At 47.0% G+C, this 10,816-nt stretch overlaps 2 protein-coding genes across 2 annotated transcripts in view; one reads left to right on the forward strand and one right to left on the reverse strand.

Annotated features, from left to right (window-relative positions):
• EIF3A (eukaryotic translation initiation factor 3 subunit A) overlaps nucleotides 1–2,409 on the forward strand; it is a 54,628-nt gene extending 52,219 nt beyond the window's left edge. The window contains exon 21 of the mRNA XM_037731558.1: nucleotides 1,203–2,409. Within this exon, the coding sequence (XP_037587486.1) occupies nucleotides 1,203–1,414 (212 nt within the window). The 3' untranslated portion in view covers nucleotides 1,415–2,409. The remainder of the gene's footprint in view (nucleotides 1–1,202) is intronic.
• Nucleotides 2,410–3,600: 1,191 nt separating this feature from the next.
• NANOS1 (nanos C2HC-type zinc finger 1) lies at nucleotides 3,601–7,710 on the reverse strand. The gene has a single exon (XM_017509101.2). The coding sequence runs from the start codon at nucleotides 7,626–7,628 to the stop codon at nucleotides 6,756–6,758; it is 873 nt and encodes a 290-aa protein (XP_017364590.1). The 5' UTR covers nucleotides 7,629–7,710; the 3' UTR covers nucleotides 3,601–6,755.
• Between the last annotated feature and the right edge of the window lie 3,106 nt (nucleotides 7,711–10,816).

Here is a 10,816-nt window from a genome sequence, read left to right on the forward strand (position 1 = left end):
GCAACCTCCGCTTCCCGGGTTCAGGCAATTCTCCTGCCTCAGCCTCCTGAGTAGCTGGGATTACAGGCACGTGCCACCATGCCCAGCTAATTTTTTGTATTTTTAGTAGAGACGGGGTTTCACCATGTTGACCAGGATGGTCTCGATCTCTTGACCTCGTGATCCCCGCCTCGGCCTCCCAAAGTGCTGGGATTACAGGCTTGAGCCACCGCGCCCGGCGGAAGTTCATTCTTTTTTAAAACATATGTATTTTTCATTTTTAAAATACTCATTTTTCTGTTGTTTTTTTTAAGAAATTATTTTTCTATGTCTTGACATCCTGTTGTGAGATAACTTTTCTGTCATAACCATAACTTTAAAAACGTCTATACTTTGTGTGGCTAATTTGCTGTTAAAATTCTTCATGAGCCAAAAATCCTTTCAGTTTTTAAATTTTTTTTATTTTTTAGAGACAGGGTTTCACCATATTAGTCAGGCTGGTCTCGAACTCCGAACCTCAGGTGATCCGCCTGCCTCGGCCTCCTAAAGTGGTGGGATTACAGGCGTGAGCCACCGCGCTTAGCTCTTAAAATTTTTATTTGGCCAGATTTTTGCTACCTTGTCTTATGGGTTTATGCCAATTGTAGTCCTTCCCAAGCCAGTGGCTTCTGCTGGTTTTCAAATTTTGAGTTTTATCTGTACATCTGTATGTTAAAGATTTTGTCAGAGGCTGGGTGTAGTGGCTAACGCTTGTAATCCCAGCCCTTTGGGAGGCTGAGGTGGGTGGATCACTTGAGGTTAGGAGTTAGAGACCAGCCTGACCAACATGGAGAAACCCCATCTCTACTAAAAATACAAAAATGAGCCAGGTGTGGTGGTACATGCCTGTAATCCCAGCTGTTCGGGAGGCTAAGGCAGGAGAATTGCTTAAACCAGGGAGGCAGAGGTTGCGGTGAGCTGAGATCTCACCATTGCACTCCAGCCTGGGCAACAAGAGTGAAACTACATCTCAAAAAATATAAAAAGATCTTGTCAGAAATCATGAAAGCTTTAATTATGATTTTGTATTGTTAATCTTTAGGAATTTTGAGTAATTTGAAGCATTCTTTCTGCTTGTTAATTTGAGCCAATAGAATATAGTACTTGTGTTTTTTTTTTTTTTTTTTTTTTTTTTTTTTAATTTTTTTTTTTTTTTTTTTTTTTTTTTTTTTTTTAATTTTTAGTAAGTTCTTGGAGACGTGCTGATGACAGGAAGGATGACCGGGCAGAAGAGCGGGACCCTCCTCGTCGAGTTCCTCCCCCAGCTCTTTCAAGAGACCGAGAAAGAGAAGGTGAAAAAGAGAAGGCCTCATGGAGAGCTGAGAAAGATAGGGAATCTCTCCGTCGTACTAAAAATGAGACTGATGAAGATGGATGGACCACAGTACGACGTTAAGTCTCAAGATAATGGATTTAAACTGGTGTCATAAATAGGTTTGATCACATTCAAGGATTATCATACTTGTGCTTCAACCAATCTAAATTGGATTCTTTAATGTTGTTTCACCATAACACAAAAAGCATGAACTTGTATTAATCCTATATAATAGATTGATCATGCACCATATCCACAGGAGGTTGGAAAAACCATGCCATTTTCTGGAATTTAGGGGTGTGGCATTATTTCATCAATCATTTGTTGACAAGAAACCTAAAAAATAAATTTAAAATGTGAAACTTCAGGTATTGAGTAACACCTTTATCTTGATATAGAACTGATCTTTTTTTAAAATTTATTTTGAAATAATTTGGAATGAAGTAAGATTCTGTTAAAGAAAACATATTTGAAGACCCTTTAAAGCAGGGAATCTGAAACAATTTTCACACTTTTTCAAGTGGTTGAAATGTACCTCTTTTAGGTATTTTGAGGTATTTACCACAAACTAAATTTAGAAAGTTTTTAGATTGACTTTAAGTAAACATTACAAACATTGGATACAGTGTGGTTTTCTTTAGATTTTACTCGAGAGAAGGTGAGTATAAAGCAATTTGCAGTTACTATTGTAATGACGAGAATACTGCCTAAGTGCGAATCCAAACAGTACAGCTTTTAAATTTTAAAGCATTTGGTAAACTGTCGCTAAGTTTTTTTTTTTCTGTTGCCAATAGCAAACTGCTTTTCCATTAATGGAGAATTCATGCCTTTCAAGCATTTTAAATATGACAATATTTATAAATGTATGGTTTGGAGGAATCGTTTAAATTCTCTTTCCTAATTTTCTTTCTCTTCAAGATAGATTCTTTCAACAAGTAATTTGTAGTAATGACTGTGTTGACTTCAATTTTGGAGTGTAGTAGCTATGTTAAAGATTAACTCTTTGGTCTCATTGAAGCCAACACAGAACTTGCTGCTGTGTTTTTTCTTCAGTGATAAATAAAATACTTACAGAATTTGTTTTAGTGTTGATTCGTGGTTATAGTTAGTATTCTGTTCATAATGGTAAGTTTGCATATTGAGTTGAGTTTTTTACTTGAATTTTTATCAGTGCCATTAAATGTCTTTAGTGTTCAGTATCAACGAAAATGAACCTAAATATATCAAAGCCTATGTGGCTAGGCTTTCTCCCCTAAAATGTCTTCCTCTGTTAATGAGGAATTCCTTAGTTTCCTTGTAAGGCTTTCCTCTTGAGTTTGTGTGTGCATGTGTGTATTTGAAGTACCACCTTGGGTTTTCACCTGAAATTAGAAAAATCATAGTTAATTTGAGAAAATGTCACAAATTCATCATGGCTGTAGGCACTTACTATTTCTGTTATTGAATAGTGGTGAGAATTCCTATTGGTACAGCTGTAGGGCCAGAAGAGGGAGTATTAATACCTTTTTACTTAACCAGATGCAGCCTTTTCTGTTTGATGTTACCAATTATAGAAATCATTTTAAACACTTTTCTAACTATCTGGTACTTCAAATAAGTAGAAGTCGTAAAAGGTCTTTTGTGGGGAGGACTTTTCTTTCATAACAAGAGAATTTCAGATCAGTGATTTTAAGTGGGGCAGTAACAGCAGTGCTAAGAGTTTGCTTCCTAGAGAGTAGATCTGTACATGTGAAATCACAAGTAAGCTCCAATTATTTATTTAATCAGATTTGTTCAGATGAGTTACGGCTGCCTACATCAGTGTTAGGTTTCGAGGCTAGTCAGTAAACCCATCCTTTCTGCTCAGTTTCCTGTACTGTTTTCCCAAGTTCTTTGTCCTGGGACTCAGAACCCAAGTGCAAGAGGAGGGCAGAAGAGTCCGATGCTGTTACTTTGCAATCCTACTCTTGGTTTCCAGGCTGTACGACCCTGTCTACTCCCTAGTATTTACCAACAGGTGTTAAAGGAAAGCTGAACAACCGGCCTACTCACCGATCTGCTAGGTGGTCTTCCATGTTCCCGGTGGCTTCTGCAGTTTTCATTGAGAGTAACATTGCTGTTAATACATATGGATCCAATGGCCGAGACATCATCGGTCCAAAAAAGACTCTGCATCTCATTAGTTGTCCATAGTGGCTACCAGGAGGTGGTTGGCATCTATAATGTGTGGGACGGGACGTTTTTATGTCAAGAACTACCTGTTTTTTTTTTTTTTTTTTTTTTTTTTAAACCAAAGACACTGACCATAGATTGATTTATACTTTTATAAGTCTAACTGAAATATATGGGGTACTGTCAAAGGACTGTTCTTGAGTGGCTACGATTAGAAAATCAGGACTAACAAACTTTTTTTTGTCTGGAAGCATATATATTTGTGATATAATTTTAATATGTATACTTTTAGTTAAATAAATCAAATCTATGACAAAAGTTGTTCTCATCAAAGCTAATAATTCCGCAACTTCCAAAAAGGACTTTGTTGGAAAATTAAAATACAAAGAAAAATAAAAGCCACTAGAAATTTGAGTCTGTACAGAAAAGAACAGGTTAAGACAATCTGTACCTCTATAGTTGAAGAAGCCCTTTTGAGTATTCCCTGTATTTTGCTACTTAACCAAGCATGCAGCATGTTAAGATAACTGTCATAATTACTTTGCATATTTCTTAAACTTTGAGAAATTAGGTTTCTCTAAATGTAATTTTGCAAAATGTTTAAAGTCTCACATTGAGTTCCAAGGATTTTTAAATGAACGTGTTTACATGTACTTTTCATAAGAAGAGCCCTAGAAAATTAACTATAGTAATATTTGGTGTTTTAACTTCAGTATTCATTGTCAGCTGGAAAACCTAGGCATATTTGCACAGGAGCTGAAAATGGAGGTTTTTTTTTTTTTTTTTTTTTTTTTTGGAGACAGTCTAACTCTGTTGCCCAGGCCGGAGTGGAGTGGTGCAATGTGGATTTGGGCTCACTGCAACCTCCGCTTCCTGGGTTCAAGCAATTCTCCTGTCTCGGCCTCCCAAGTAGCTGGGATTACAGGCACCTGCCACCACGTCCAGCTAATTTTTGTATTTTTAGTAGAGACGGGGTTTCCCCACATTGGCCTCAAACTGCTGACTTCAGGTGATCTGCCTGCTTCAGCCTCCCAAAGTGCTGGGATTACAGGCGTGAGCTACCATGTCTGGTCTGAAAATGGGGTACTTTAAAAATAGATGAATAGTGGCTGCCTGACTAGTTAACAGAGGGTCTTCTGGATGCCTTTCCTAATACTCTCCTGCCCTCAGGAAACTCCAGCTCAACATGTTCTTGGTTCTGGTAAAATAGTAATGGTGTCAGAATGTGAAATTAACATTAGGCACATCTCTTGTCACAGTGACTCCCATATATTGAAGCTATGTCAAAGCCTCACAAACCATCTATAATTTAACTCTTAAAAATACAAAGTAGCTTAGTTGATCTTGCCACCTGGCTAGCCCTTTTGGCCTAGAGTAATGTACTGATGCGTATATAGTGGTCCTTTTGAAAAAGGCAGAACCGGAGCAGTGGGAGAGGTAAGAGGATTCGTGTTGACCTTAGCAACTTCACCCAGAAAGCGAAGCTCATTTAAATTGGTATATTTTCTAGCAAAAGGACGATTACACAGTTTCATTAAGCTACTTAATTCAGGCCCAATCAGATCTGCAGTTCTCTAGTCTGGGAAGACTAGCAGGATTGGATTTTTTTCTTTCCTGGCTAAGAAACTGCTTTTCCCCTACCCGCCCCGGGGTTCTCGATATGCACCTTTGGCTAAAAAGAACTATCCAGTATTTGCCCCACCCTCTAAACACACCTTCAAATGAAGGTTCCTGATTGAGTCAATTTGCTGTGGAGGAAGTTAGCTGTGGAATGTGAAAGCAGTCTAATTGTCTAGCTAAATCCTCCTGCTGGGAGCCTAATACATGTATACTAAATCTCATGCTGGTATCTTCAGATAGTGATGCATTTCAGATGAGTTCATCTTAATTCACTTATTTTTGCCTTCTACATCTGTCTTGATTGGCAGCCACAGTGGCTGCATTCCACGGTGTGGCATTCAGTATGGTGGATTTAAAGGTGAGGGTGGGAGGGTAAAGTAGGGGTTAGGAACTTCTGCCTAAGTATCAGGTTTAGTCTTGCTTATGGGTAACTGGTGGGGTTCCAGAAATGGACGTGGGTCTTCCAGTAGGAATGGTAACATGAAGGACCCCCAACAATTCCTTTAATTAGTGCTTATTCTAGTTTGAGCACTGCCGGTACTCTTAAGGTCAGACGCAGCCCACGATCGAACCTTCTTGAATACGAGTTGATACACCAACAAGTCAGAGCCAGAGATCCATCTTCTATTTGAGAGGCAACAGCTGGAATGGGCTTTCCTCCACTATTTAGGAACCCTGAAACTGAGTAATCTAGGGTGAATTAATACTGCTGTCTTGCCTTCCTCCCTTTGATCGTAATATAAACGTTTTTCAAGAACTGGAAGTGAGTGTGTAGAGAAAAGGCCAAGTAGGAAAGTTACAGGTGAGATTAATGAATTCATACTGTTACTGTATAAATACACAAGTTTTTTAAACAGCACCATTTCCAAGTTTACACAATACGATTATGACTTGGCACAACTTTTAAAGGTGGAAAAGACTAGTTGATAGTTCAGTAATAAAAGATCTGGTACATAAAAGGATAAGGAGCTGTATTCTACCTGCTACAGACTGTGCATCTTACACCTCCAGCTAGGACAGAAACAAGCCACAAGGAGGGAATACCCGCTCAAATTAATACTGGAAAGTTTACAAAACCTTCACTTCTCATAAGGGTGATGCTACCAAGGGCTTGCTTCACCTGGAATTAGAGTAACTGATTTTTAAGGACAACTAAGAGTATTACTCGCTTCAAACAATAAAATAGTCATTTTGCCGACATTTCATAAAATCGCCATTTTTAAGCTCAGTTCAGAGGCTTTTAAAAAAATATTCTAGACCTAGTAAAGTGCCTCCATTCATAAAATGAAACATCCAAGATTAGATTGAGACAATTTCATACTGACGCGCATCTAAAATAGGTCGACGTATACAGTAAATAAACAGCGCCTCTATGTTGCCATATTTCAGTTAGTGGAATACACACCCAGCCTTCGCCGTTCTGGATGTGCAAACTAGAAACTGAAGACAAACGGGGATTTCAGCGTCCAGTTCCAACCGCTCTGCACGAAAGTACTCCACACGGTCGCTGCTTTTGAAAAACCAGGACGACGTCCCAAGTCGAGCCGACCGCTGAGCCGCACGCCTCCCCACGCCAGGGGCGAGATACTGTGCAGACCCAGCGGTGCGAGGGGCGGCAGCGGTGACCCTGGTGAGCCGGGAGCCAGGGTCCTCAGCGCAGCTTCTTGCCGGGCGGGCAGTCCCTGGCGCTGCGGGGCGGCGGGCGGGCGGGCGGCGGCGGCACTTTGGAGAGGGGGCAGTACTTGATGGTGTGCGCGTTGTCGCCGCTGGCGCCGCACAGGGGACACGTGTAGCGGCGCAGCACAGGGCACAGCACTCGCCCGTCGGGGCCCTTGAGGATGTGGGTGGTGTAGAGCGCCATCGCTTCCTTGTTGTTCCGGCAGAACACGCACACCTGCAGCTCGGGCTTCAGCAGTCGGGAGGCCGCCGCCCCGGAGGCCGCGTGCAGCCGGGGCTCTGCAGCCCACGCCGGGGACCGCTCTTCGCGCGGCGTCGCGTCGCCGGTGGTGGCGGTGGCGGCGGCGGGCGCACAGCCCAGCAGCACGGCGGCAGCGCGACCGGCGAACGGGCTCAGCTCGGCGAAGCGCTCCTCCAGCAGCCCGGCCTCGGCGGGGCCGGTGCACAGCTCCAGTGCGCGCACCTCCAGCGCGCCCCCCAGGTAGCGGCCCCGGGGCCCCGGCTCGTCGCTGTCGTCGTCGTCGTCTTCGTCGTAGTCGGGCGGCCCCAGCGCTGGCCCCAGCGCCCCGGGCCCGGCTCCCCCGTGTGGGGAGCAGCAGGACGAGTAGGAGGAGGAGGGCGGGGAGCTTCCGCCGCCGTTCCCACCGCGGGCGCAGCCGAAGCGCGGCTCGCCGTCCACCGCCTTGGTGATGAGCGTGGCGAGCCCCAGGTAGTCGTTCCAGGAGCTGAAGGGCTGCGGGTGCGCCGGGCCCGGGGCGCTCACGTAGCGGGCGCTGGGCACGAGCGCCATGGGCGGGGGGGCGCGGCCGCGGCGGGGCGAGCGGGGCGCCCAGGGGAAAGCCTCCATGGGCTGGCTACGGGCCGCGCGCCGCCTCCCAGCCGCCGGCGCGGGCCGGACGGAAGGGTCGCGCCGAGCCTGCCCGCCGGCCTGCCGCGGGGTGGGGCCACCTCGCCGCCTTTTATCCAGCCCGCTCCTCCCCGCCCCCCGGCCTCGCCGCCGCGGCCCTGCCCCCTGCGCTCCCCCGCCCCGGCCACCTCGCCCGAGCCCCGGACGGAGGCGGAGCGGAGGCGGGCGGGCTGTGAGCGCGCTCCGCTCCGGCCCGCGCGGCTCCCGCGCCCGGCGCGCTGCGCCAGCTTCGCCAGCTGCCGGGCGGCCTTCAGTCCGGGAGGGGGCGGGCGAGGCGCCGCCTCGGGCCGCGGCTCTCATTGGCTGCCGACCATAGACCCGGCGCCTCGGGCGCCGCTCCGGATGCTCATTGGTGGGGCTCGGGGAGGGGGCGTGCTCTTCGCGCCCCTGGGAGGTAAGGAGAAAGTAGGGGAGAGGAGGGCCGGGGAGGGGCGGCTGCTGGGGCCCGCTTCGTCTGAGACCCAGGCCTGGGTTTGGAGCAAGTGACCAGGCCTGGGTCTCCTTGGCCTGGTAGTGAGGCCCACCGAGGACGGGGTCAGGGTGGTCACAGGTTCACGCCCCCGCCTCCCAGCCTTTAATGGCCCCAGGCCCACATCCTGAGAATCCCCGCTGTCCACTCACTTCTCACCAACATCAGCAAGAAAAGCTGGACCCGATGGAAGGATGCAGCTTTCCCATCACAGCCCGCCCAACCAGCCAGTGGCTTCCGTTTGCACCGCGCGTTGGAGCGCTTTCCCTGTGCAAAATCCACACAAACCCCGAGGTTTGGGGAGGCTGTGGTTCTTGCCGCGGTAAGAGCGGAGGAACGCAGGACTTTTCCCAGCAGCCTTCCTCCCAGCAGGTGCTCAGGAACCTCAGCTAATGGGTCGCCGCAACACGGTGACTTAGGTCGGGGTTGGGGCTGGGCCAAAAAATCTCATGGCTGGAGAGCCTACGACAGTTATTGGTGTGTGTGTGTGTGTGTGTGTATACCCCGTTGCCCCAGAGGCCTGGGTAAAAATGTGGGTTGTATGTGCAGTTTGAAAAAACGTGTATTCAATGTTATATTTTGTCTCTTTCCTTTTTCTTTTTCTTCTTGCAGTTTTTTTTTTTTTTTTTTTTTTGAGACAGAGTCTCACTATGTTGCCTAGGCTGGTCTTGAACACCTGGCCTCAAGCAATCTTCCTGCCTTGGCCACTCAAAGTGCTGGGATTACAGACATGAGCCACCACACCTGGCCTCAACGTTATAATTAAACACTTTCAAATGAATAAAACATGTTGTGTAAAAGCCATGGAGAATAAGAGCCAGAAGATGAGTTTTGATTAGGAAGACAGGGGGTCTTACCCTTTCCAGCTTTTTAAAAAATTGAAAGTAGGAAAGGCTTTAGATGTTGAGGGCTCTTCTAGGATGAAACCTAGAACTGGGATCAGGAAAATACCTTCCCTGGTAGGTGGGCTGTAGCAGGGTGGGCTGCATGGGGCGGGTGGGGGTTTCCTTCCCCGTTCTGGACCATGCAGTGGCTGTGGAAACAGTGAGCCCGCACTAGGCCTGAGGCCACACTCACATGTCTTGGCTGTGCCCAGCACGTTTAGAATGACCCAGCAGGTGATGCCCAGAACATGGTGCTGGCATTGGTTAATATTAGAATGAATGAGGGAATCAGAATGTCAGCATAGGAAGGGATCTTTGGGATTATTCTGTTAGATCTTTTCTTGCCTTTTGTTTTTTTAATAGATGGACTCACTATGTGCCCAGTCTGGTCTTGAACTCCTGGCCTCCTGCCTTGGCCTCCCAAAGTGCTGGGATTACTAATGTGAGCCACTGTACCCAACTTGAAGTCCAATCCTTACAGATGAAGAAAATGAGGCCTAGAGAGTAGGACTTTTTTTTTTGTTGTTATGAGACAGAGTCTCACCCTGTCGCCCAAGCTGGAGTGCAATGGCATAATCTCAGCTCACTGCAACCTCCAACTCCCGGTTCACGTGATTCTTCCGCCTCAGCCTCCTGAGTAGCTGGGACTACAGGCATGTGCCACCATGCCTAGCTAATTTTTATATTTTTAGTAGAGATGGGGTTTCGCCATATTGACCAGGCTGGTTTTGAACTCCTGAGCTCAGGTGATTCTCCCACCTCAGCCTCCCAAAGTGCTGGGATTACAGGTGTGAGCCACTGCACCCGGCTGAGTAGGACTTCCTTAAGGCCACAGTGACGATATGACAGAATTAAGGCTCAGGTCCTGTTACTCCAAGCCGGGTGGTCTTCCCACCACACCACAGACTGGCAAGATATCTCAGACAATGAGTCTCAGTAGAACTCTAAGGCAGAACACAGGGGAAGCCGGAAAGAAGTGAAGTGAGGTGGGGCGACGTGGCCTTGCCCTCAAAGAGCAATCCAGGGCTCTGGCTGGCAGGTGTGGGATAGGACTCGAATCGGTGAAGTGAGGCCTGTTTTGGCCACCTCTCTGGGTTAGGGGTTAAAGATCCACGTTTCAGCCTCTTCCTCTTAGTCCCCAATGGTTGATGTAAGTCATGAAACCAGGCAGCAATATTCAGCACTTGCCAACCCAGCTCCTTTTCCAAGTTTGTGTTGGCATGCAAGGTAGAAAGTCATTCCTTTATTTCCTCCCCCTCTCCACCAAAAATAAATAGAAGAGCCTCCGTGCCGCAGGGCTCCTGCAGAAGCCTGGTAGGTTTACTGACCCTGAACTCCGAGCCCTTACCATGAGAACGCCAGCCCTCAGAGCGATATGAAGACTATTGTTCTATGAATGGAAATTTCCACTGGGTTCACACAGCCCTCCAGCCTGCATACTTTCAAGGTATGCAGACTTTTCAAGCTCTGAAGATGGGAGCCGCAGTTCTGAGAATAACTTCGGTAGGGAAAGTTTAAAACTGCCAGCCGCTGTGTCTGACTCCTCTTGGTCAGGCCACAGAGATGATGGCACAGAAGCAGAGGCCTTCTTCCTTCCCCACATGGTTTTCGGCCCTTGTGGTTGTATGGGGAGAATGAAAGCTTTTAAGGGAATATGAATAGGAACAAACACCTTAGCTGGGACCTGCAGCCTGGGTGTGTGGGAAGTGGAGATGGGACAGAGATGCCCCAGGAGGAAGTGGAAGATTGAATGTGGCTTGGGGTCTGCCATGTGC

Source organism: Cebus imitator, unplaced genomic scaffold (genome assembly GCF_001604975.1).
Source record: "Cebus imitator isolate Cc_AM_T3 unplaced genomic scaffold, Cebus_imitator-1.0 Scaffold406, whole genome shotgun sequence".
In the NCBI taxonomy this organism is placed as follows: Eukaryota; Metazoa; Chordata; class Mammalia; order Primates; family Cebidae; genus Cebus; species Cebus imitator.

Bases quoted from the DNA above. Each gene is read 5' to 3' on its own strand.
- NANOS1 (XM_017509101.2), bottom strand. From the start codon at position 7,628: ATGGAGGCTTTCCCCTGGGCGCCCCGCTCGCCCCGCCGCGGCCGCGCC.